General features: G+C 40.3%; 1 protein-coding gene across 7 annotated transcripts in view; it reads left to right on the top strand.

The window, feature by feature from the left end:
* The window catches only part of SDK1 (sidekick cell adhesion molecule 1), a 417,371-nt gene that overhangs the window by 305,678 nt on the left and 84,038 nt on the right, over positions 1–27,655 (top strand). For all 7 annotated transcript variants that reach the window (XM_030001765.2, XM_030001768.2, XM_030001764.2 and 4 more), the window contains 7 exons: positions 1,549–1,664; positions 4,727–4,919; positions 8,185–8,283; positions 13,202–13,393; positions 15,219–15,340; positions 23,616–23,725; positions 26,134–26,284. In XM_030001765.2, the coding sequence (XP_029857625.1) occupies positions 1,549–1,664; positions 4,727–4,919; positions 8,185–8,283; positions 13,202–13,393; positions 15,219–15,340; positions 23,616–23,725; positions 26,134–26,284 (983 nt within the window). The remainder of the gene's footprint in view (positions 1–1,548; positions 1,665–4,726; positions 4,920–8,184; positions 8,284–13,201; positions 13,394–15,218; positions 15,341–23,615; positions 23,726–26,133; positions 26,285–27,655) is intronic.

The following is a 27,655-nucleotide window of genomic DNA, read 5'->3' as shown; positions in this document are numbered from 1 at the left end:
TAAAAAAATGCGCAGAGCTAAATTGTCAAGCCACGGTGTAGTCATCTGGGAGTTTTAGTGACACAGGCCATGAAAGTGGATGTTCTTGTCATTTCAAACTTGACATCTTTGAGGATTTCTCCATTTTTCTGTGTTGATATTTCTAGGATGTGGATGTCTTTGATAAGTGTACGCTGTCCTAGCTCTGTTGGCTGCACTCTTACTATAGCTTGTACACCAGTTAAGAATAACGCCCTTTATGTCTCTTTCAAACAAACATAGCTTTTGGTGGAAGAAGGGGCATTTTTACATTTTTGAGCTCAGTGTCTTGATTTTTTTCTCCATACAAAGACTCATCTTCCAAAAGTACTTTGAAGCTTTAAAAGTTTGTGACCTGTTTTTGAAAAGTATGGCGCAAACCACCATTTCTCAGTGGGAACTGTGGATACTTTTTAGAAGCAGAGGTCTCTGGGCTTTGGTAGAAATTTTCTCCTGGAAACAGAAGGAACAAAGCTTTCCACTTGTGGATAGCTCCTCTTTCGTAGAATACAAATGCACATGGCTGTCAATAGGAATAATTGTGAAGCTTTATTAAACTTATTTTATAGGATTCAAAGGGTATTAGTCCATTTTTTATACTCAAATACCAGTTTTCTTCTTAAACTTACTATAAGCTTGGTAATTTCAGAAAAGAAGACCTATTAGTATTCTTTCCTCTGAGAGCTATAGAAATGACATCCTAAAGCAGTAAGTTGAAGAAATTGCCTGGAAGGTATTTAAAGAGACATTATATTAAATGACAAAATGTTTAGGTGTTATTTTTTGTTGTTTGAAGGCAGTATGCTTTTATGTTCTATGCTTTCTTTTGTATTGAGAAAACATCTGTCTAATTAAATACTTGGCATAAAATGTTTATGCAACTTTTAGTAGATTCGAGGGTGTATTGACTCAGAATGTATATAATCAATTCAATATACATGAATGCATATCATATCAAGATAAAACGAGAACATCTCCAGTTCCCAAGAAAAATCCTTATCACATGTGATATGACTGGTCCTAATTCTTTAAGCAGCAGTAAATAATAAACAGATGCTGTTGCCAGAGTATAATTCACAATTAGAACTTTAATTGTGTGGACTCCATGTTTGCTTGGCTGATCTGGGGAATTGTGCAGTTTCAAAAGACTCGAGAAATTTCTTTCTGAAACTGTTCATTCTCTGTGCAGTCACGGATAATTGAAAGAGATGTGTTCACCTATCATTACCTAGCTTCTGTCTCAAGTCTTTATGAGAAACTCATCTGTGGAATAATAAGCTTCAGAAATCATTTCATCCCCTCCCCTTGAAAGAATCTCCAATACAGAATGAGAAATTAACCCAATTACCCTTCTTTCCAAATCATTGCTGGTTACTGTTTCACAAGAAGTACATCTTTCTCTCAAGGTTGTTATTACTTTGTGACTCGCGAGTGGCAGTCAGTGGGTTCTGTGTTCATCCTTCTCTTTCGTCCCCTCATCCATCCTCCGCTCTGTTTTATTCTGTTTCCCTCTCTGCTGACTGGGAGCAGTGCCTACAGCTCCGCCGCAGAACGTGCAAGTCGAAGCCGTGAACTCCACAACCATCCAGTTCCTCTGGAACCCTCCACCCCAACAGTTCATCAATGGCATTAACCAAGGGTACAAGGTAAATAGAAACAAGATTTCTGTGACTTAAATTAATGTTTGCCTTAACAGTCCTGGTATATAACAGACGTTGAAGCTAATAAGCTCTGAATCTCCAAAGTGACTGTATATTTTCAGGGGTATCTTACACGGGTAACATGGAGAGAAGTGAGCAGTTGTTGCTCCTAACATTTGCAACTTATGGAAGTTCTGAAAAGGGATTGTGTCAAAGGCTAGAAGTCCTAATACCTTTGTCATTTACCTGGAGAGTTTCCAAAGCCACAAAACCAGTTCAATGTCAAACAGTTTGGAAAGTCAGCACAGGAGACATGTTGTTGTGCCACTGAAAATCAACCTTGAGATTTCTATTTACTCTAATGCAAAATTCCCATTCATTTCATTAGGAACCAAGACATCGCACTAAACATTTGTCTTAACTTTCCCACTGTGATGATTTGGGAGATAGAAGAATGTAAAATTCATTAATCATGCTTGATGGCACAGAGTTAGCATGATAAGTCCCTGTTGATGGGGCAACTGGCAATATCTATTACAGTACGCAGAGCAGAGAGTGCTTAACAGAGCACTTGTTGGTACTTTGACCAGTGGAGTGTATGCTAAGAAGGTAGCTGGAGTGGTTTATTTCTGTCTCTCAGGAAGGACTGCTTAATAGAAACTCCTTCAATGGTTCAGCAGCAGGGGCATAATAAATGAACAGTTTAAAAACATTCGTGGGAAGAACAAAGAGAAATCTTGTAGGAATCACAGCACAGGAAGAGGGAAGACGGGTATGTTTTATGAGCAGGGAGGAGGAAGGTTGATTTAGGTGTTGGGTGAAGGAATGTTGAATGGGCTGAGAAGGATGTGTAGTTCAGAAGACAAGCTGTGAATTGAGGGGTTGTAGGTGGATTTAAGAAGTTTCAGAAGACTTGGTCCTTCTCTAAGAAGGTTTCAAAGTGATGGAGAAACTGTGAGATATGCATGGGAGTTTTGGTATTTTTGCCCAGATTTATATATTTCTCATAAAGAACAGTGGTGGTTTCAGAATCCCGCTGCTGAAGTACTATATACATGTAGATGTGTATGTCTGTTTTTCCCAGAGATAGAATCAGCTCTCAAGACTAGGTGACTGACAGGGCTGCAGGAGTATATCCTGAAACCTCAGGAAGTAGTACTTGACTTCTCTTCAGACTTTGGAGAATAAAAGCACTTTTTGGGCTCAGTGGACTGCAATGCACTGTAATTTTCTGGTGCAAGTCCAAGCAAGGTGAGCTCAGTCAGATTTGCAAAAGTCATATTTCAAATTTTTATTCTTTGTTTTATTCAGAGTTTCGGTCTAAAGATGCTTAGTCTCACCTCATAGCTACCTCTAATTTATGTTTCAGTTTCTTTAGCAATGGTATAAAATAACTAAAATCATCATTTGTGTCTGTCAGCGGTCAGTGAAAACTTTTGAAATGATCCAAATTTCTTCTTCTTTGGATTTCTTTGATTGCAGTAGATTGCAACAGCTTTACCATTCCTGTTTCTCATAGGTATTGCGAATTGCAGTATTGAAGACTGTGTGAGAGTATTTCTGTCAGTTACTTCCGCAGCATAGTTTTTTGTATGATTTATATATTACTAGCAGTCAAAGCTAGGCCTTTGTTTTTCTTAAGAATTAAACCCATTTTTCCTTTAACTGACAGAATTGTTCACCTGTATTTTCTGCACGTTTCCTGAAGAACATGCAGTGAAATGTACTAAAAAAAGAGAATTTCAGTCCTCCGAAGTTATAAATGCCAATTGTAATCCACAAAGGTGATTTAGAAAAGAAAATAAAACTTACTATCCCATCAATCATTTTCAATTTTTATCTTTTCTTTGAAATTTATTTGCATTTCAAGAAGTTGTAAAGTGCACCTTTTCAAATATGAAATATTCCTAACAAAATTACTCCTTATAGTCCTCTAACTGTGCTTTCTGATTATCAGAAACTATAGACATTGGCTAAATGTGTCAAATATGGCTCATTAATTTCAGGCATCTATTCATGTTTATGAGCCTGAAATCAATATAAGTAGCACGATTTACACAGATACTGACTAAGGCCTAGAATTTTAACATGCTTATATAAGCCACACGATAAGGATTTTTGGACAAAATAAAAATTTCATAAGCACTTTAAAGCTTTAGACAGCTAAGCCGTTAAGGCGATTTCAAAAATTGTTTTAAAGTTTCAAAGTATTTGCCAAAACTGAATTTTTTAAGTCCTCATTTAGGTACCTACACATAAGGTACTCCACTCTCAAAACTATTGATCACCCAGAAGATCCACTGAGATGAATGAAACCTGGAAGAACTAAGCACATCTGACAAGCACGCTATTTTAAATCCATGAAAATGTCTTCAGGAGTCTAACTTTTGGGACCCAGGTGTTGAAAATTGTAGTAATCATCTTTACAACCATTTTCTATTCTTTCTGTAGTTCCAGAACCACTTGAATCATTCACAGCGTGGATATCCCCAGACGGCTGAACAGTGCAATAGCCTTAGCGTGTTAGACTAGGCTGGTCAATGGGGTGCTGGGGGGGCTGCGGGAGGGGAAGAGGATGCGTCGTCACCCCCCCAGCCCCTTTATCCCACTAACCTCCCCAGCCAGCCAGTGGGATCGTTAAAGGAACCCCAAAATAAGATAAAACATTTATCTCAGAGTAGCACTGAAAGTACTTTTCTTCCGTCGGCTTCCTTTCAGCAGCAGAGACTGTCCGGGCTGGTTGGAGCAGCCCAGAGAGAGACAAAAGACTTGTGTCATACAAATAATAATTCGCAATAATCTTGGCATTGTTCGGTAGCAGACATTGAGAATTGCAATACCTCCACGGTATCAGCATATCCCCCGTCGCTAGTGAGTATTATACACATCCCTCCAGTTATCACAGTAACAGCGTTACATCCATCTGTTCAGCGTCGGAGCTGACAGTAGTTGAACAGCATTGCTTGGTTTTTTACAATCAGATTAAGATGGTTTTGGCAGCCAAGCAGACTTTGACTCCAAATAGACAAAACTTGTAATGAGAGCTCATCTGTGTTTAAATTTTCTAGCTTCTAGCATGGCCGGTGGATGCTCCGGAGGCTGTGGCTATGGTCACCATCGCTCCAGATTTTCACGGTGTTCATAGCGGCTGCATCACCAACCTGAAGAAATACACTACCTACTATACAGCGGTTCTGTGTTTCACCACGCCTGGCGATGGACCACGAAGCCCACCCCAGCTCCTGCGCACCCTTGAAGACAGTGAGTAGTCAGCACTGGTAGAGAATGTCAGTGCTCGGATTTTGTCTGGTTGGATATAAAAGACAGAATTTTCAAATCTGGGGGCTTAAAATTTGACCTCAGGTTCACAGTCAGTTTGCAATCTCTTGTCAAGTTACTTTGCATCAAGACGATGACCCCAGCCAGTTGTCCGTGTGTGTTCTTTTAGCCTGTGGCGAATGAATAATATTTGATATTTTTTTCATTATGGACTAAACGTGGATAAATTTTTTTACATTGGTCAGAAGCTGAAACCTTCATAGTCTGGTTCAGCTAACACACGACATGTTGTTTATGTCTGTGAACCCTTATGCTCTTAAATCCATGTTCAGGCATCCAAATAAATGTGAATTGATCTTCTGAGGAACTGAGCACTGGAATTTCCTCTGGAGGTCAATGATTAATTTACGAATTTTTCCTTCTGTTACTCAATATATTGAAAATGTCTGTATCTGTATTATATTGCAAGTGTTTCTATAAAAGAACCAGGATCATAACAATGCCCTAACTTTTATTCTGCAAAACTGGAGTCAGGATGAAGTATAATGAGCTGGATAGTTTAGCATATAAATTATTTCCTGCATCAGAAAATGTTTTGGCCTCTGTGGCCCCTTGGAAGTGTTTGCTCAAGACATATTTGGGACTAGCAAGTCTCACGTGTGTCTGATGCAGATAACAACTAAATTGCAGTGGCTCTCACAGCTAACTGTGTCCCCACAGCGATCTTGGCTCTGGCCAGTGCTTCAGTATCTTCCTGTCAGAGCATCATAAACACTGCTGCACATTTACAAATCCAAATCAGAATTAAAAATTGTCTAATACATCCATTAAGGTATTGTTTTTAGAAATACTGATTTGCCTTAATAGGGATCTTTTAGGTTAGTCAATGTTCCCGTCAAGAAAAATCTGATTGTCATTAACATTCACAGAAGCGAGGCTCAAAGTGCTAATCTAATTTTTCATGAGATACTCTTGAAGGAACATGAAAAAAAATGAAATACTTTCCCATGGATTTTCCTTTTGTGGTTAGTCTCCTCCATATGCTAGACCTGTGCCCCAAGAGCAGATTGTAGACTTAAACCTTTGCTCTTTAGAAGATCTCAGAGATAGCAATTTAACTACCAGGAATCTATGTGAACCATTAATATGAACTCATACTTGTTTATCTGGGGTTGAATCAAAAGGCATGGAGGAAAAAGAAACATGCATTAGGTTCCTGTGTGTAGTATTAACTTTTATGCCTGTTTTCGTAAGGAAATGAAGCTTTTGACAACCATGGTTTGTAAATGTAATTGACTGTCTGTCTTAGGTCCATCTGTCTTTCTCCCTCCAACAACATTTGAACCTTGTGGCTAATTTCACTGAGTACAGAAGAGTAGGAAACCAAAGATAAGAGACTCCTAAGATTTCATGAAAATTAATCAACTGGGAAGAGGAAAGAGACTATTAATATTTCTGGCTGCAGAAATGAGCCTTAAAGACTTCGCACAAAGTGGGAGAAGGGGCACAGTCAAGACATTGAGAGTGTCTCAGGGAAATGTTGAGATCACGTGCCATTTTAAGCACAAGAAAATTCCATCATGGAATGTAAAACAAGAGAAAGCCACCCTTGTATTTTGTAAAACATTTAAAACATTTCTTGGTATATGCAGCTGTATGCTGCAAGGAGCCTCAGAAGTAGCGAGGAGCAGGATTTTTTTTTTTTTTTTTTTTTTTAATCCTTCAGAATTGCTTTCCTCAGTTTTCATGGTGACTGAGAAATTAAGTGCAGGATGGTGTAATGCATCTTTGCAGAGAACTTGTTGAATCTAAGTTGCTTCAGGATTTATGTGGTGGGAAAAAAGATTCGAAAGGACTGTCATTCATGTTCTCCGGTGATAATTTGCTGTCTGTATAGCAAAGTTAGGCAATCTTTTAGAAAAAAAATAGTGCAAACAGATCTGTTTGCTGATGAACTGTAGGTCAAATAAAATCTGACATCCAGTCAGAAGCGTTGTGTCCTGGCTTGGAGTAACCTGCACCTGTTTTTCATTATGACATTAAAATTGGACTGCAACTGCAGGAGCTAATTGGAGTAAAGCTTTGCGAGTATGCAGTTTGCATGTCTGCAGATACATGGTCCTCAATAGTGCCTAATTGCCGTGCTCTTGTTGGGTATTCCTGAGGTTGCTACCAGATCAGCAGTTCTTTCTGTAATGCTTTGACTACTAGATACCACAGAATGGATTTGGAACCTTTCCTCACTAGGATTGCAGAATTGCAAATGTGGTTGTAGCCGACCTACTGGCAGGCTTTGGGGGTTTTTTATCATAGCTGGAGGGGAATGAGAAACTGGACTAAAGTGAAGAGGAAACAAAATATGAAATTGCAGACGAGAAATTGCCAACTGATGTCAGTGGAGCTGGAGGATACTCGGGCAGGGATCCAATGACAGAAGCACAGTGAATATAAAGTGAACAAAAACTCCTTTTTCCAGTACATCGATTGAAGACAGAACAGCAGTTGGATCAAAAATCAGTCAGGATGTCTTCCTTGAAGATCAAAATTGAGGGAGGATGGCATATTCTTGACAGTCATTCCATTTTATGCTCTTTCATTGCACACTAGGGAGCTGAAATTTTTAAGAGCTCTTGAGCTACATCATAAAAATCCTTTAAAAGTTTCACACACTTGTATTCATTTTACAGAAGACAGTTGCCATTATGTCGGACGTTTTTAGAGTTGCGTGGAGAGAACCTACCCAAGCAGTGGCTCGGTGACTCTGTCCTTGCTTTGACCTTGCATAGGCCAAAGGCTCTTTCCAGGTGAGGGGGATGCCGGTGGTGTTGCTACACACCTAAGGCCAGATAAGCTCCACACAGCAGCACAGGTAAATGCCGCATGCTGTCATGGAGGGAAAACAGCAAACGCAATCTCTTCCAGGATTGCCAGCTTGATTGTTCTAATTAGATTAGATCAAGAAAAGAGGCAGAGAACAAGTTGCGTGCAAGTCTCCTGCTGCCACTCTCTTTAGTTCTCTGCACAGTTAGGATGATGACTGGATAAAATAATTTATGTGATGATAGCCAGAGTGCTTCTTAACACCTTGCGTTCTCCCCTCTCCCCTGCAGCTCTCACTGATGTTTCCAGCAGGCTTCCCTTGGCCCCGGCTCAGTGTTTTATTTCTTCAGCCCTAACCTTGCCGCATGAATCAGATCAAAAGTAAGTGGGGTTCTCCTGTTAACAGATTTCCTTTTCTGATTGCCAGAGCCAGGAGCAGTTGGACACCTGAGTTTCACTGAGATTCTGGACACGTCTCTCAAGGTCAGCTGGCAAGAACCTGTAGAGAAAAATGGCATCATTACAGGCAAGTATCAGCTGCTATCTCCTTTATTTTTTTTTTAAGTGTGTGTGGTGGAATGTATCATTGCAGTGAAAAAATGTTTGCGTAATAGAGCATTTAGGGAGAACTGGCTACTGCGAGCGCTGGTTTCCTGGTCCCTCTTTTGGGTAATTGAAATGTCAGCTAAGGCACATAATAGAAAGTATGGGTCCAATTACTGGCAGCTCATGATTGTGGTCACTGAAAAGGCAGTCTGTATTAGAAATCAGCTCCCCGTGGAGTTTCTGGTCTTGTTAAATCTTCTGTGACCTCCACCTGCGTTACTAAATTTCTGAAACTTTGTGAGACAGTGTTTGGCCTTTGCCCCAAAGATGGGGGGTTCCTACATGGAGTTTACAGCTGCAAAATTTGGATTGGCGTGGCTAAGATTCGCAATCAAGACCAAGCCTGAAATCAGTGGTACCCTTTATCTGTGATCAAGTGATCTGGCTGTGGATCGCATGACAGAATTTGCGTGTCGTTACTTAATTTTGTATAAACCATCACAAGGGTTCAGAACTCTCTTGTTTCTCTTTGATGAGCTTGCCATTTGACAAGCTATTTATCTATTTACTGTATGCCAGTGTAGCTACAACATCAGCAACTTCATTATTTTTCATAAAGGAAGCTATAAATAGTTGAGAAAAACTCTAGTTCTTATCAACAGAGGCAATATTGTTTTCAGACGGGAAACTATTACAGCTGCACAGGATGGACATTCCATTTAACAAAGGCTTTCAAGGTTTTGAAGTGCAAGAAAACTCCCAGATTTTAAATTACCGGAGCTAAAAATCATAGCTGGGAAGGGAGCATATAATTTCACATGGATCAAAATATTTTGTTTTGGGAGCATTGACATTGAAATGTTTAATTTTTATTTTTTTAAAAAATTTTTTTATAATTAGTAAAAAAAGAAATCCATTTTAGGAGTTAAAAAAAAAAAAAAAAAAAATCTGGCTCCTGAACGTGGAAATGTTCTATCAGTCTAATTTCCTGAAGCATTTTAACTTTGACAGGTCTAACAGTTTTGATAGCACTTGCACTTGTCAATGTTTTCTCTGTGTATCTGTAACATGCACCATTTGTACATGTGTTTTCTGTGCTCTTTATAGTATATTTGGAGTCCTTATGCTGATCATCTTATGCCTTTACACCATAGTAACCTTCCTGAAATATGCATTGATTTAAGTGGTTCGAGAACAGAAACTAATGACTTCTGAAAGCAAAGCAGTATTGATTCAGTGAAGATGGCCAAAGCCGTCAAGCCCGAGTGCTTAAATTTAGGTACCTAAATCCAGGTCTAGCTATCTAAGATGATGTAATACTCATCCTTGTTACGCACAAGTTAGCAGCACTGTGCTCTGGTGTTGCAGAATTGCTTTGCTAGAAATAAGCTGCTGCCTCCCAGAATGGGTTGAAACCTGGTGGAGCACGATCATGGACTGTGTTATGTTTGGGGTAAATTGTTTCAGAAAGAATTAACTCAAGAAGCTCTATTGTTCATGAAGAAACACCAGTGTAAATATGCCCAGCAAAGTTTATAAGGAAAAAGAAACGTCCTTAATGACGCAAATTGCATTCGGGATGGAAGAAAAAACAGCAAAATTGTTCATGCCCCGAGTACCTCAAAGGTTTATAGAGGGCTGCTTGGAGATCTGAGTGCTTAGGGAGGCAATTATTCATCATTTCTGCTCATGGCTATCTTTACTGGACCTTCTTGTTCCATGCACCAGAGCTCGGAGGAGGAAAGTGCGGAGGGTGGTGCCCAGCAGCCAGCCTGCTCTGGGAAATTGCCCATTACTCTTGCTGTAAATTTCAGTATCTTCCTCGTTCTCTCAGTAAACATTGATTTATGAGGACCTGGATGTAGACGGACAGTTTGTGATTGGGTATACTGCTCTCATGTAGAGAATTTACTCCAGATCAACCGAAAATTATTTCTGAAACTCCTCTGGTCATTAGTTTCTGTTAGGCAGCGTTTTGTGGAGGGGGTGTAGTGCCAAAGCGGACGGGAAGGCTCTGTGGCACCTTTCCTATTCTCACTTACGCTGAAGCCAGAGGAAACACTCAGCCCAGGCCGGCTGGACTCCCCAGTGCACATTTCTGGCAGTGATCACGTCTGTAAAACAGAAAGCGCGTTTTTACCAACCACATGTCCTAAAGTTCTGCCCATCTGTCAGTCATTGTGGCTTAAGTGCTACTTGAGGGTACGGTGGATGTTGTTCTTTTCCTTCAGCATTTTTTCATCTATTTCTGTTATGCATGATTACATTTGGCTTTGTGTCTGCTCAGTATGTATGTATGTATTTTCTGTTTGCGGTTTTTTTATATGACTGGAATTTAACTATACTTTGGGGAGTGAAATATCCAACAGTAACTGCTGCCTTTCTGCCTTTTCTTCAATTTGCATGTGAACTCATGATATTTTTCCTGGTGAACTTTTTTTCAGTGAATAAATACATAGAGACTATGTGCCTAATGGGTGGGAAAGCTGGGTCTCATCCCTGTAGTCACAAGGCAGAAAACATAACATGTTCAAAGAATAATCACCAACATTTGATGTATATCCAAAGCTTATCTCGATGGGAGAGAAGGTATCTCAGTCACTTAAGATTGCCTAGTGCAAGGTGGATGAAACTTTCTATTGTTTGTAAGCAACAAATGGATAGGGAGAGCATTAAAAGTCCCCTGCTTATGTTCTGGTTATTTATTGCTTTGAGCAACCCATTTTGTTTTATTCTGAGATGATTCTTGATTCCTCTGCCAGCCCATGTGCAGGATTCCAAGCAGACGTAGCAGGGTCGTCCGCAGCTCCCGGGCAGACAGATGAGCCGCAGCGTGGCCCTTGCCCAGCCTCTGCTCCGACCATGGCTGCACACAGACGTTCTGCTGGCTGCTAGTTTTGTGTCCTCTCTTGGGAAGCGGAGAGAAGGACAACCGCGCCTTCCTTGGACTCGTTCTCACTCTTCCACATTGCCCTGTCTAGAGCGAATGTAGCATCCATGGCTCTTGGAAGAAAGTGCTGTTCGTGATGGTCGTTCTGTTTGCAACTCCTTCATGCCTCTTCACTGAGCGTCTAATAGAGTGGACAGTCATCCCCCATCTTTCTGTTCACTCTCTATTAATAAAGGCAATAGAGTCCTTAAGTTTTGTCAAATCTTCATACAGATTGTAATATTGCCTGTGCTACATAAACTCTGATCGCTGGTAAATAATTCTTGAGCCTTTTCAGAGAGCGTAAAACCACCACGGTGTCTCTGAGATACTGCTAAATTACTGACTTACTTAATTCCCATGCAGACACTTAAAACTGGCTTCAGATGAGCATTCTGGAGTGTTTCCCCTACCCCTAGGTAGTGCATACTCGGACAAGTGGTTTTGGTGTAGCTGAAATGGTTGAAGTATCATTGCTCTTTATCACTGCCCCCTCACCTGAAACATAATTAGTGACTATGTGAGTACTCTGAGCCCATTTTCATGCAAAAATAGGTTAACAGGAATCTGTCAGTGATGGCAGCTAGCACCGGAGGAAGGATAACATCTCACACCTCTCAAACTCTCACAGAAATATTTGTCTTGCCGTGCTTTTGGTTGATAAGATGACGTATCCCTGTTGATCAATACCATAAAGTATTTTGCTGTGTCCATTTGTATATGTTAATCAGCTTATCATGTTTAAAAAAAAAAAAAACCAAACAAACCAGCAGGGGGAAACCTCAAGCCCCCCAACTGGTCTGAATTCCTCATCTTAGATGATGGGAACAGGAACCCAGTAGGGAGTTTCTCTAGCCAGCTTGCCTCGTGCATGGTTCACTCCGTGGGGTTCCTTTCTGTTAGTCCTTTTCACTCACTTCCATTTCACAGGCATTCAAGAGCTATGTATATTTTCCCCCACCCACCCCCCCTGAGTCAAATCACAAAGAAAGCTGCAATCAAGCAAACTTTTCAGAGACGCTCTCTGGAGACTGGCACAGTGAGGTTCAAATGGGTTCGAACGAGAATAAAGTGGGACTGGGCAGGAGGAGGACAAGCAGGTTTGGAGGTAAAATTGAGCAAATCAGTCAGTAGAAAGTTTCAAAAATTCTTGGAAGGCAAATGGTTATAAAAGTGATAAAAAGGAAAGCCTGGTTATGATAGAAGAATAATATGGAGGTCAGGGAGAGTGCAGTTTTGGACAATACATTGGCTACATTATGGTTTTGAAAGGAAGGATAATGATTCACCCTGCTAAAGGATTTGTGCAAGGAACAAGCAGTGGGGAGTAGAGGTTTTTCAGTTCCTGGAAGATTCCCACAATGTTCCTGCCTGATTGTTATTGTCAGATTTGTAAGTATTTCTGGATATACAGCAGTGAAGGTTACTTCAGCCTGGAAAGGGAGTAGCCCTGCTAAGCACATATAGATTTTTAATTAGATATTCCAGCTGGTGAGATGATGTTATATTTTCCGGTGTTTCTTCCTATTTGCTTCGCCAAGTTCACAGAATGTAAGTCCACCCTTCTGTGAGATTATCCCCAGGTTTCCTAGCCATTTCATAGCAAGCACTGTATCGTCGTAGAAAAAAAGACACAGTCTGTTGAGACTCCATGTCCTCCCCCATCTGTAACCTGATGGGCAGACGATACCCCATGGGGTACCTACATCAATTGCTTATTGGAAATAACAGTATTAGAAAAATACTTGGGTATTTTAGCCAGTGTTTACTTCAACTTTTTTTTTCTGCTTATAAATGGTGACCACAGTGGAGCAGAGTAATAAACAAGTCATACCACCATTGACCACCAGCAAATCTTGCAGATGCAGGAATTCACCAGTCTCTGGGTTGTTGTATAACCATGCTTTAGAAGAAAAAGTAGACCCCACCACTGCTATGGCCCCCTGACTTCTGTGTAATTATTTTCCAGGGTACCAGATCTCCTGGGAGGTGTATGGCAGGAATGAATCTCGTCTTACCCGCACGCTACCCAACACGACGCTGGAGTACAAGATCACGGGGCTGTCGTCTCTCACCACCTACACAATCGAGGTGGCAGCTGTGACCGCAAAAGGGAGCGGATGGGTCACGTCCTCCACCATCTCTTCTGGTGTGCCCCCAGGTTGGTGAAACTGCACGAAACAAATCAAAATGGGCTGATTCGTCATGTTGCTATGTTCCAAAGATCACAAATTACTTCGGTTCAGTAATAATAAAAATGGTTTTATTTCTAAAACATTGGAATTCTTTACCACATAATTTAAAATCAAGTTTTAGGACAGATTAAAAAGTTAACGTGACCACAATTGCAGTTTGAAATTACCAGAAAGTTGAGGCTGTTTAATACAAATACAAAAAAAGTTGCAGGGATGTCAGAAGGAACCAACAAGGTAATGAAGTGGATACAACACAGAATCTCTTGACATTTACAAAGTAACATAAGAAGGAAACCTGAATCAATTCAAAAAGTGTTGCTTTAGGGGAAGAATAAAGTTTGGATGATGTTAAAAGGGAAAGGTTTTTCCATTTTTAAGTAGTATAGCTTACGTCATCTATGAGAGGACACTTGTATAACGAAACTGAAATCTTATTTATAGGGTTTGAGAGTCGTGGCCTGAGAAAGATTTGGGAGGAGTTAGCCCTGTAATTGCATTGTCTGAGTTACCATGTAACTAAGCACCTGTAAATTTAGCCTTTTGGCATTTTGTTTTTAAAATTCTCCACTTTCCCTCATCCAGTATAGAAAGCAAACTAAAAAGGCAAGTCATACCTCAAACAAGCAGTTTCAGTTAATTTATAGGTTATAGAAGTAGAATTTTCCAAAGTGGAGTAGTTACTGTACATCACTGATGGTAATCCAGTTTTTCCCTTTTCCGGTATTTTTGAACTTTTCTGTATGTCTTGAATTATGTTTGTCTTTCTCTTCCCTAATCATAGGTAATTGTGACAAGTTGTAGACTGGATCGATGCCATGCTCCCTGTTGTTAGCCAGATAACAGCATTATCCTACTTGGTCAGGGTTAGTTTATCGATCATAGTTCCCACAAACGTGAAGTAAGAATCAAGAAATATTGTGTATTCATGCATACTTGAAATATGCTAAAAAGCTGCCCATTTTTTGCCTGTTGCATTTGCACATAGTACAACATTGTGAATGATTACTGATTCTAATGGTAATTTCCATTCCTTATGAATGCAGGTACTATTGGGAATTTATTCTAAACAATCTATATTTAATCTCTTTCCTGGGCTTGCTTTTGTTGATAATTCAGATAATATTAAAAATGTAAATGCCGCTGTAAGCTTGACTGATGTGAGGCAAAGATCTGATTGGGGCTGCAGATTTTTCCTTGTAGAAGGTCACCCTCTTTATGTGGAACAGAAATTTTTTAAAAAATCATCTACTTTATTCAGGCATCAGAAATGTCCTCTAAAACCCATCTATTATAGGCCAATATAAGAATCACAAAATATTCCCTATACGCTACCCCAAAATTTGAGTCTTTTTCTGTTGTTAGTATATTAAAGTTGTATGTACCCTGAGAAGTTAGTTAAAATTATTGTCACTTAATTCTGCAAAAACAGTACAGTGGAATTAGGTGACTTGGCAAGTGACTGGCAGATCTGGAGCTGGGAAGTACCTTTCCTCTGAGCAACCATGCTTTGTCGGTTGTGCAACTTGTCTAAAATAGTAGCTGTAATTCTGTAGATGGGCTCTTTCTTTTCTCGTTTGATCTTAAAAATGTGGTGCGTGCTCAGAGCAGAAAAACAGTAATGCTGTATGTAGTACTCTGCCACAAAGGAAAAAAAAAAACCACCAAAGCTATTTGCTCTATTATAATTGTTACCAAGGTGTTTTATATACTTAAACACTGAATTTCAACCTGTGTTACTGGGCCCTAGACGGAGAGCATTTCCACCTCTCATTTACATTTCTATTTCTTCAGAGCTTCCAGGGGCTCCATCCAACCTGGTGATTTCCAACATCAGCCCTCGCTCTGCCACGCTTCAGTTCCGGCCAGGGTATGACGGCAAAACCTCCATCTCCAAGTGGATAGTCGAAGGCCAGGTACGTCCCTGACAAAAGACTCTTAAGGAAGTTTCTGAGGGGTTAAAAATGGTCTAAAGAGTGCATTGCTGTTTGTACAAAAACTGTAATCCAACTTTGGATCAAAGCTTTCCAGTAAATGGCCTGGTGGTAGCTGTTCAGGGGGTCCTGGAAAGGTTGGAATGCAAGGGAGCTCGAGAGGCTTAGCTGAGAAATGTCTGTGGTAGCCAGTGAGAAAGGGGTCATATGAATGCTGTAACTTCTGTTCAAAAGAACAAAAGAAAAATATGATATATAATATATATATATATGTAAGAATGTTTATCCTTTAAATAATTCACATGGATTTTTGTAAAGCAGCTTTGCTTATGTTCAGAAGAGCACCAGATGCATCATAAGCAACACATACAGCAGCGCTTAAGTCCATCTGTTTATTTAAAAAAAGATTTGAAACCTTTAGGTTCTGTTTAGGTGTATTTTCAAACCAGATGGAAACCTGGAATTATTATCTCGTGGAGTCAGAAGTATAGAAAGAATTGGACTGAACAGTAAAGATACCATTATTCAAGAGACTGAGTGTATTTTTCTATCTTGTAATGGAATATACCGAGGTTTTCTATCCAGGCCTCTAGATATGAATAGGATGAATTCTCCTCTTCATCAGCTTTAAACAATATCCTTCTTTCTGCTGTCATTATGCCTTGGAGGAGTTATATATTCCTCATTTGTTCTCCTGACAGATGAGCTTTGCTTCTTCCTTTCCACCCACAGATCTTTATAAATAATATAATCTGTTTTTAAGACCAAATGTTGGACTTCTTAAATCACCGTCACCACTGAGACATGTTGATACAATCACTTCACTTGGTAATGAGATTGTTGTGAACAAGTCGGTACATTTTGTACCGTTTACATACACATTATTGCATATTATGCAATTAAACACTGAAATCCTGTAATATGGTGGCTTGGCACATTCTGAGGAGCATTTTTATGTTGGAGCACTGCATTGATATTGCTAGGAATTTGTTAATTCTGTGAGTTGCAGAACGCCACTGAAGTGAAATAAATTTGAATGTTTTAAAACTGCAGTAATAATTACCATGAAGTTTATCTGCATCCTTGAAGAGCTCTGGGTGCAAATAGTGGTTGAAAGGTTCTTGGTGTGCAGGGAGGGAAGGGAGAATCTTTCTTGTTCACCAACCCTCATCAACATCTCATGTGTTGGTAGAAAAGTCAAGGGGTTAGTGGTTCTGATAGATCCTGGATCCAGGAATATTTGTTCCATTTGGGGAAGTAGGACAGTCAAAGTCGTCTTGGAGTCGGGGCAGTTCTTTTCACCACAGCTACCCTTCTGCACCATACCTCTGCACCATACCTCACTGTTTAGCTTTGGAATGTTGTTCCAAGTGGATATAATTTAAAAAAAAAAAAAAAAGAAAAAAAAAAAAAAGATTCTTGCTCACATGATTAACAAAAATCTTTTCAGGTATGCAGAGAAATCGGTGACTCCTTAAGGATATAGCAAATCCTGTTTCCAGGATGACAGCTGCATATAATCCTTTGTTCACAGCCCCTTTCTGCCAGCAGTCCCCTCAAACTCTTTCTCTCTTAAAGTGCAATTTCACAGCACCTTTAGCCAATCTAAACCAGAGCTCTCATTGTCCTGCTCCCGTTCCCTCTCCTCATCCCCATCACTCTTACCAAGACTCTCTCACTCCTGCCTTCTGCATGCACTGATTCTGGCGTGATCATACCCGGTGCTGCTACGAGACTTGATCCAGCCAAGAACAAATGAGTTTTGTAGAGATCAACTCTTCGCGCAGGCTGTGCGTGTGATCAGAAGAGCACCATTGCAAGGGGTGGCGATGAGAACATGGTAGCGGGAGCAGTGATCAAAGACACACAAGCTTTCACAAAACAGCTGCCAGTGACACCCCAGTGTTCATTTATGCCTTTCATGTAGTCTGTTCTAAGCAGCGCTATGTCTGCGCTGGGATGCAGACTACTGTTGCAACATCTGTATTTTAGCACAGGCTACCATAATTGTTCCTTAGGATTATGTTAGATTGAAGGGCAGCGGTTATACCCAACCTACAACAGTATTTTCTAAACAGAAATATAGGGAGGATTCTTTTCCTTCTGGATCTTTCATTCGCTGGGCCTTGTGCAGCTTTTAATCGCACTGTTAAGCGTTTCATGCCTTAGCATTAAATTAAAAGCCACTTAAGGTGTGGCTTTGCATACTATGATTTTAAAATAGGTGGCATTGCTGAGTGATAGGGTCACATTTAACTATAAAACACGTATCTGTATGTTCTAGTGTACTTTGCAATTGATCAGTTGAATTGGAGAATAAAGATGCTGTCCAAGTTGGTACAGGGACTATATCGCCAGGGACATTTGCAAATTTTTTGACCATTAGCCTCTCTGAAAGTTTGCAATAAGGTGCAGAGTAGCTGAAAACAGCTAATAGCTTGGGAAAAAATATGTTGCAGTGTACTAAGACCTTGTACAGCATGATCCCTCCAGGAAGGAGAACTGGGTCGATCTCCCCCACAGGTCTGTTCCCTCTGCTGGTACTTCTGCTGGTGGTGGGTTCATGACAAAGCATGACCAACAAATACTTGGTACTGTCGTGCACTTCATCTGTGTCCCCCTCTGTACAGCTGGGTGATAGCTTTGCATTGGACATCCCTTATATATTGTGTCTTCTCTTCCATCTCTGCTGGGAATATGCCCTTTAGTCTGAATGCCTGAGTCCTTACAGACAAACTGCAGCTATTTTATATTCACACATGCAAACAACCTGCCACCGACATGTTTTTCTTCTTTGTTCCTTTATGTGGCAGAAAGCTTCCTTAATAAGGGCAGGTCTAGAAAATGTTCCAAGTATTCCGTTTTGGCCAAGTGCCATTTTTGAAGTCTGATACTTCATGAACAATTTGGATGAAAGACACAGCTGGGAATTCCAGTTGACGTGAAATTTTGTACATCTGGCCTTGGCTTCTGCTTTTTGTTCTGGGGTGTAAATTCACGGGAGCCACTGTGGAACTAATTCTCAATTATGTCAATGAACATGAGAGGAGAATCAGGTCTTTAAGATTTTAGTGTTGGTAGATACTGAAATATCAAGCCTTAAAAATCCCATTTCTCTGTTTCTAGTGAAGCTACATTCTGTACTTCTGAAGGGATTTCTTAAAAATCACTAGGCTGTTTCTTCTCCATCTAGACTCAGAGGACTGGAGGAAACTGAATTTCCAAACAGACTACAAAAAAGTACCAACGCTATTTAAAAAAATATTTAATGTTGTTTTTCCATTACATACGGTATAACCTAAAGAGAAGAGGGTCTAACGTAATATAAAGGTTCTGCTGACACTTGTTCAGAGGGACCAGCAGTAAATGTCTTGTGGCATTGACATTCACAGGTAACGTGTTCATCCCCAAAGAATTTCAGTAAATCCTTCCAATCATCCTGTACTCTCAGATGCGGTTAGAATATATATTGTAGACATTTTTTCTGGCAATTCATAACCAAGAATGACTTTGAATCCCTGCTGTTGTTCACGTGGTTTCATGTTTGCACCCTCTATCTGCTGCAATCCAGTTTCAGCTTGTTTTTCTCATGCTGAATTTTTCCTGGGAGTTTGTCAGGAGAAGTACATAAATGATATCATCATGACTGTGCCTTGGTGGGTGCTCGGTCCACAGCATCAAGTTTTCCAGTGGCTGACTAGAAAAGCTGGGCTAACTTCTGCCAAGTTTGGTGTGTTTTTCTGGTGATTAATGTTATTGTGCAGACAGCAGAAGACCTGTGGAACGGCTGAAGGCCACTTATGAAGAGGTATTGCAAGCCATGGAGCCATGAGTACACGGGCTAATATAGCGAGTTTTTGCTTAAAGCCTTTCTGCTGTTTTTAGAGAGATTTTGTATGAATATCATGGTGAGCAGTAGCAGAGTTTCAGAGTAGTAAAACCTTTAAAGTATTACCACTGTATTTGCTTGTAAAGCTGTGAGTTGGGAAAGATGTTGTAACTTTAACCATGAATTTATCTGGTTTTGTGGGTTAAGTCAGTGACCCAGATAGGATTCATCCATTGTATGAGGTGATTCTCTTGGTGTCATTTTTACTTCAGAGCTGGTAAATAAGTGTCTGAAACTCTTGACAATTTTATGCTGTTGCCAATCTTTAAATCAAAAATGGCTGAATCGATTTAAGGATTTTGTAAGAAAAAAAATTGCACCCAGGCTGACATCCTGTGAACCAAATTTCTCCCAAAGCGATTTCAAATGTGTGAGTTATGGACCTCTATAATGAAAACTCTGACATATCTTGAACTATAGTAGAACACGGGGTACCTCTATAATGTACAGAAACATTGTGTTTTCTCTTCCTGCAGTTAGTACTTCATAACTGTTCAAAATTTTGGAAGCATTACTGTCTTATACAAAATATTGCAGCAAACAATTTTTTCATTCCAAATTTTAATTATTTTTGGTTTCTTTTTCATCAAAATTCTGCAACTTTGCTCATATAGTGCATTCCACCAGAAAATGTTAAATCACTTTATAAAATACATAACGTTTTCCTTTTTAGAAATGGAGAAACTAATGCATAGAGAAGTAAAGGGTTCTGACATCACTTCCAATATTGTTTTATACTGTCTCATTTCTGTAATAATAAATGAATATGCCCTTTTATTGAATGTAATGCCTTGGGAACAGCTGAGAGATGGGAATGAATATGTGCTAACTTGCGATGGCTGATCGTTACTGAGAACTATAGGAAGGGTCTCTGTGGACATAGGTGTGTTTACTGTGGCAGTCCTGGAGCCTCCTGGGGATTGTGGCCCAATTGTACGGAGAACTGTTAAGATGCGGAGTGCATTTCTTAAGGAGTTTTTATGCCGACGGTAACAGAAAAGCAGTTGGTGTTCTCATCTGCCTCCTGAAACAATGCACACATGAATATGTGTGCATCTGTCAACAAACATAATCCTTTTCTGAAGTTTGCATACACTGTTATCCAAAAAAACAGCTACAAGAAAGAAGCCTCTAAATTTATTTTATGCAGAGCGGCTCATGGTGGACTCTTTTGCCCCTCAAAGGATTCTTTTATCCTTACCACTGCCCGTAGTTCTTTTTGCCCTGTGGGAATCTCTTTGTACTCTGATTCTTGAAACTGATATGTTTCCTCTGATCTGACATCAGAGTGTTTCAGCAAAAATAATTTCCTTTTCCTTCAAGAGCCTGAAACTTGGAATCTACTGTAGATCTTGTGGAAGTTAAAAGTGCCGAAGTCCATCACTGAAGGTTCTCTTCCGAGACTCATTTCTGAGTTTATTGCTAAATAAATGAAACTTGTTTTGAGTAACATTGACCATGAATTGCTTGGCCACACAAGTCAGAGGTTATGCAGAAGTCCCCAGACTGTTCACCAAGCTACCCTACGGCTGGTCACCCTTCAGTCCTCTTACTTTCGAAAAACTCCCTAGACAAGCAGCACTCTCTTAACATATACTACTGATTTCAGTAGAAGATCTAACACTTGGAGTTAGTTTCTCAAATGCTGGCACCAGATCCTGGGAACATTACAAGTTGTTATTCTAACTAAAGCAAGTTCCCGATCTATTGTTCTTGAAAGCTTTTGCTGAACCACAGAACTATGCCTGTGGTTGATTTTTTTGCTGCCTCTCTATCACTACCTTTCAGCAGAAAATCAGTCTAAAAGCAGTTAATTGGGACTATCTGCCCTCCCGCTTTGCCCAGGGTCCCCCACCTCCCAATATAGGTAGTGGTGACCTGTTTACCAGCTGGCTTCTGAACTTGGGAACAACCAACATGCCAGGCTTGGATGGCATCTGCCATTTCTTCCTACGCTGCATCCGTCGTTCCTACCTGGGAGAGCATTCACAACCAGAAAGCTGTCTCCTGGGAGAGCTTTGGAGGGGCTTGCTGTAGTCCTGGGCACATAGAAGCTTTCGCTGCTTCTCCATCAGTAAAAGATCCTTAATATTTCTACCTTTGCAGCCAGCCGGTAAATGTCTAGCTGCAAAACAGGTGGGGGGTTTTGGACACCTCTCAAGCTTGAGTCAATGTCAATTGTTCACAGCCCTGTGGGCCTCTGGGTCTGAACCATGTGGTCCTTAATGTGTATTAATGACCCGCCTGCTGCTGCATAACAACTGAAACCTGGGGTCTTTTTTTTTTCTTTCTTTTTTTGCTATGCAAGAAATATTTTAAAAAGCTCTTACTGTTCTTAGAATACAAAAAGATGACAACTTCACTACTGGAGAGTATTTGCAGCCTGCAAAGCACTGCGGACTGTTGCTATACAATTACTGCAGCACTTTGAGGTGCTGCTGTTAAGAGCAAGGAGTTCTGCAAAAATAAGCATTTACTATAGACTTTCTACAGTATTAATCAAAAACTCTTTTAATCAAGAGTGTTCTCTGTTTCCTTGACTGAAATCAACCCTCTCTTCCTTTCTTTGTTCATGTAGGTTTGTTTTTGGTTTTTTTTAAATTCTCTTTATTATGTCTTTGTTCTCTGGGTTCAGTTTGGGGCTGTTCTGTTTTACCATTCAGACCTGTCTCAACTTGCTTCGTTGAAGCTCCTTCATCCATGGACTTTACTAAAATTTATGGAGCTCAGTTGGGACTGAGAATTTTAAAAGGCCCATAATCTTCACTGACATCTATTTTATATGTTGTTTGGTATGTGGCAGTGTCCTTGATAACCAACAAGACTGAAAGGCCCATCAAGACCTGTGCAACCACATCCCTCCATGAAAGAGGTCCTCTGCCAGGAAGATCACAGAGGCTTCTTTTCACAGTGCAATGCAGAACTTATTTCTTTGGCCTAATTTTCCTTGTGTCATTTCTTCATGCACAAACATAAATATGCAGCACATTAAGTCCTGGGTGAGCGAAGAACTAAAACATCTATAAATAAATCAGGCTGCTTCTCCTGAAGGGGAAAAAAAAAGAAAGAGTGAATGAAACCTAATTTTCTATTTGAAGTACTTGGGTATGCTAGATACTTTGGGCTACATTCCCTATCAAGTGCTTTGACAGCGTCTATGGCTGTAACTAGTATACAGAACTCGTAAGGGATCTGTTTAACAAAGATTAAAGGAAATAGTTCTTTACACAGTGGGTTGTGAGCTTCTGGAATTTGTTGCCACAGCAGTCTGTAGGAGGAGATAGTGTCAGCAGGTTAAAAAAGGATTAGGCATCTTCGTGGATGTTAAGTCTGTAAATAGACGCTAAAGGGAATAGCTGCCTGCGTACCCTCCAATACCCTGCAGCCCGGGACTGCGGATACCAGAGCCGGGTGAGGGAATTGGACTGCAGGTACTGCCCTTTGTGGTAGGGTCATAACACCAGGTTAAATGTGCACAGTGCTAGGGAGTTATATCAGGGAGCCTTGTCCGAGATCCCCTGTGTTTCAGCACTTGTGAATCTCCAAAGTGAAGGCCAGCCATCTCCCACCTCTCTTCTGTCTCCTTCTGCACGCTCCTACTGTGGCTCTTACACACACAACCCTGCCTACGGCCGCTGCCGTCTGCGAGGGTCCCGCGCCAGACTCTGACCTTTCTATCATGCCTTGTTGACTTCCTTTTAAGTCCTGATTCATCTTCGTTTTATCTCCAGAAAGCTATATGGAAAGTAACGCTCTCAGTTCTCATCACCGTTTTGTCCCTTCTAACACTGCCGTAGCTGAGGGACTATGTTGGGCAACACGTTGTGATTAATTAATACAAAGGATTGCACGTGGAAAAGTCTGGTCTAAGTGCAGAACAGCAGACGAGGTTAAAACACTTTTGTCCTTTGACTTTGTTCTTGTTTCTCTGTCTTCATTTCTGTGGCATTTTGCCTCCATCGAGACTTACTTAGTATGCATCAGTTCCTGTGAGTTATTATCAAGGCTATTTTTCATTTTGTTACATTACTACTTGATACTTTTGTATTGTGGCAGCGAGATTGAACAGGGTATTAGCGCTCTCATGGTGTTTTTCTGGAATAGATCTTATTAGAGGATCCCAATGAAGTCCCAACAGGTACAAGGAAACTTGGCTAACTTGGCTGTGTTATTGCTTTACAAATAACCAGTGCCTTGTCATATAAAAATTAATATTAAATTAATATTAACTGGATAATATGTATTTAAAAGCATTTGTCCTTCCACTGTTGTGATGACACACGTTGCAAAAGAGGTTATATATATAATTCTTTATATATATCTATATATAGTCTGCTTTGTATTCCTTCTTACCTTTCCCACATACAGGTTGGTGTACTTGGTGATGAAGAGGAGTGGGTGAGTCTTCGTGAGGTGGAGAATGAACCTGATGCTCAGATGCTGGAGGTACCGAACCTTACTCCTTACACTCATTACAGGTAAGAACAGCAGGTAATTAGCTGCAGTGTGAAAAAAATTAGTAAATAGCAGCATGGAACAGCTTTCCTAATCAGAAACAGCTGGCTGTGTTTTATAATCTGAACAAAAGGGAACAGGTTTGCTGTTTTCACAGTTTATACTTAAAATTACTTGTCTGATATTGTTAATTGTAATTTACATACAATACAGTTTGTAATATTAAAAAAGAAATCCAAGTGCACGGTGAAATGCTTTTACGAGTACCTGATATCCTGTGACTTCCCTCATCTAAAGGGTGCACCAGTGTAACATCAGTCAGTGACAAATCAATTGTAGTTAAACTGGTGCAAACTTGTAATTACATATTTACATCAGTTTAAACATCATTTTATTGATTTAGCTTGATTTGGTAACATCAGTTAAATGAAACCTTTGTTTATAAGAATTTACCATGTTAAGCTTAATAGATATATGCAGTGCTTAAACTGATTGAAGTGAATCTACATTATGGGTGCACCCCAGTTAAACGAGATTGATTTCTAAATCAATTCATTGCAAGTGATGTGTTGCTTTAGTATAGACAAGATTTGAGAATTTGAGGTACTCAATCCTAATGAAAAATACTTTCATGAAACAGCTTGCTAATGTAAAGGCTGGTTGCAAGGAGATATAGTGGCAAATGTTAAATCAGCTTACTAGAAACTTGTCCATTTTGCGCTGGCTGAAGGGCCTATTAGCTAGCCCATGTGCTGTTGCGAGCTAGTAGTAGGTGCAATCGAGTAAAGCTCATATAGTTTACAACTAATTCAGTGCTGGTACACTAATTTTCTTCCCTTAGAAGCCTAGGAACATATTGAATTTCTCACAAACTCCCCACTGCAGTGTTTTACATCTCATCCTCAAGAGCTATACGTTTACTAAAAGCTCTTTGAAAATTTTTGAGCTTGAGCAGAGAGTTCTGGTGCAGAGGTTTAGGAAAATTATCTTCAGGTTGAGAAGATTTTGCTCTCCTCATAAAGGTGGATCCTTAAAGCTGAAAAGGCAGAGGTGAATAGTAAAGTGCGGGTCGTACCACAGTTCAATGTTCCGTGTCCATGCAAAATAAGAAAGACTTGCACACCTCGCAGGTGTATGGAGAATTGTCTTTGAGATAAAAAATAATGAGGAAGTATATGAGGAATTTGGCGTGGGCTTTTTTATTCTATTCTTAAACTTTTTGGTTCATTTTATTGCTACGTCTCATTTCTCTCTTGTATCCATTGAATTCTGGAATGATCCCAGTTATGCTGGGATATTTCGTGCGTCCAGTTCTCCAATTTTTTTTCATCATAAAGCAGCTCCTTGAATTTTGCCAGTTTTTTTCTCTCATGCATGCACAGATACAAGCTCTTTTGGTTTTGTTTCAGTGTAGAGCAATTTTATACAATTTTTTAAAACGTAGAAAGTTGTTGCCAAATGGATTTGTTTCTGGTTGGCTTTATTCATTACCCAGTGAGGAAATACATCATGAGAGCTAATTATCAGACCACATCTTTATCAGCCAGCTTCTTTTCTATATTTTGTGCCAATGTTTGCGAGTGAAATCGAGGACAGTATTTGTTTAATGCGTTTCCTTTAATGCATTTTCTAGGGAAATCAGAGCAGATAAATAAACACTGCTATGTCGATTAGCTCACCCTCTTCCTAAGCTCAGTCATTAGGTCCAAAAATTAAGTGTTTAGTATGAACAGGTCATGTGTTTATGTGCAAGTGCTGGATTCCTCTAATTGCTTGTGACGGGTGAGAGTATCTGAAATGTACAGCACGTCTTAATTATTTTGTGCTTCCTGAAAAAAAGATTTCTCTAAATCTTTCGTGACCCAGTAGGGATTTCTATTGTAATAGAGGTGGTTTCAAGCAGACAGGGTATTTTTTAAAGACACATATCCATATTAAATAACTTAATCTGTCTTGTGCAGGAAGGCTGAAAATGCAGCACAGGGATAAATCATCTTCTTTCAACCAGTAATTGAGGGGAAATGTTATCACTAGTATATTTTTTATATTGACAGGGAATGAGAATATCCAAAGTTTGATATTTTAATACCTTTCTGAATGTATTGTACAAGCATCGCAAGAGAAAATCACTTATTGCTAGCATAAGCTCATCAGGCTTGGTATAATTAACATAAATTTCTCACACAAATACCTAAGTTTCTAATAGACCCTAAGCTAATCTCATTTTCATTTTTTTTAATACCTGAGAGGATCTGAAAGCGGTTACCATAAAGCATTCAGCAGTGAATACAAAGGGGACCCGCACACACCGACCTTTGTGGAACATTTAGAAAGACCTAATTTGTATTTTTCCATCTTTTTTCCCGTTCTGGAAAGAGAGGTGTCATTCTCCGAGCCGTTACAGCATGCACCGGTCTTTCCTCCGCTCCAGGTTCCGGATGCGGCAGGTGAACGTGGTGGGCTCCAGCCCGCTCAGCCAGCCCTCCCGCGTCATCCAGACGCTGCAGGCTCCGCCAGATGTTGCCCCCGGGAGCGTGACCGTGCGGACGGCCAGCGAGACCAGCCTGTGGCTACGATGGGTGGTGAGCCGGCCAGGAGGAACGGGGGGGCCGAGGGGAGCCGGGGTGCTGGTGCTCGGGACGCGGCTGCTTCCCCCGGGGGTCAGGCCAGCGCTCCAGAGTGCCTTTTCCTTGCGTTCAGCGTGGGGAATAACAGCAACGCTATCTCCTTTTTCAGAATAGTCCGAAATCTGAGACTTGCCTTAAGTGCCTTATTAATCACACAAATTGCCTACTGCCACTGTTTCTGCCACTTCTTCAGGGGAATATATGCCTGTGTGTAAAACCTTGGATTTTGAGACTCTCTAGTCCCACGGCCTGGGTCAACACGTGGGACAGGAATATAATACTTGAGCTAATTTGCAGTTTCCTAGGGCTCAGCTGTTTGCTTTGTACAAAACAGTCCCCTGAAGATGCACGCTGGCCATTGGCAATCGTCCTGCAGGTACCGAACAGCTGTGGTTCAAAGGCAGCAAAGTTTGCACATTACACTCCTGTAGGAAGATTATATTTATGTGCAAGGGCGTGGAGTTATGTGATAAAACGTAGAAAGAAATGATTAATTGCAAAGATGCAGTGATTGATGACATTGTTGTGCCCCTTTGACTGTCTCGGTTACCTGCAGAGTTGCCACGTTGGGATTTACTTGGCAATTAACCTGCTCCAGAATGGTTTTTCTTCTCCCCTGTTAGGCAGAATTTTCCACTGGGGTTACTGTGGTGTGAAGTTGATGAAGCACAGGTTTCCTTTTGCCCAAATGTTAGCTTTTCCATGCATAAACTCATTATGGCTGAAAGTCAAAATCAGGCTAGAAACAAAGGGGTTTTTCTCCCATCAGAAAGGAATAATTCCAGTTTCTCAGTGGGACACTGCACTTAATTCTGCACCTTGAAAGACCAAAACATCAGACTTGGAAGGTGTCACCTCACTATCCATAGAAAAGCCATTGCGGTTCATTTGATAGGACCCGCATAACTCACTCATGGCTTTACCATGGGATTAACATGCCCACATTGTTAAACCTTTGGTTCTATATCCTGACCCACATATCTTGCATAAAAATTAACTCAAGGTTGTTTTAAGAGACTTTAAAACATTTGTGAGATTGTGTTTCCTTGCTGTGCTACCTGGAAGCCTGTTTTTCATGAGTCAAACTGTGCAGGGTTCAGGAGGAGCAACAGCCACAGCTAAAAATGACCCGATACACCTTTTTCATGCTTAATAACATCAGTATTTGAAAGTGTTTAATCTCTTTTTTTCAAGACCTGCAGGTGAATCTCTGTCCCCCTGGGAGCTGGGAATTCCTTCCTTCCTACAGAATAAGGGTCACATTTCTAGCCCTGCTTGCCTGCAGGATACAGTCTTCTAAGCTGTGAAATGTTAATGTGTGTCAAA

This window comes from Aquila chrysaetos, chromosome 25 (assembly GCF_900496995.4).
Source record: "Aquila chrysaetos chrysaetos chromosome 25, bAquChr1.4, whole genome shotgun sequence".
In the NCBI taxonomy this organism is placed as follows: Eukaryota; Metazoa; Chordata; class Aves; order Accipitriformes; family Accipitridae; genus Aquila; species Aquila chrysaetos.
This window is presented reverse-complemented; position numbering and strand designations above follow the sequence as displayed.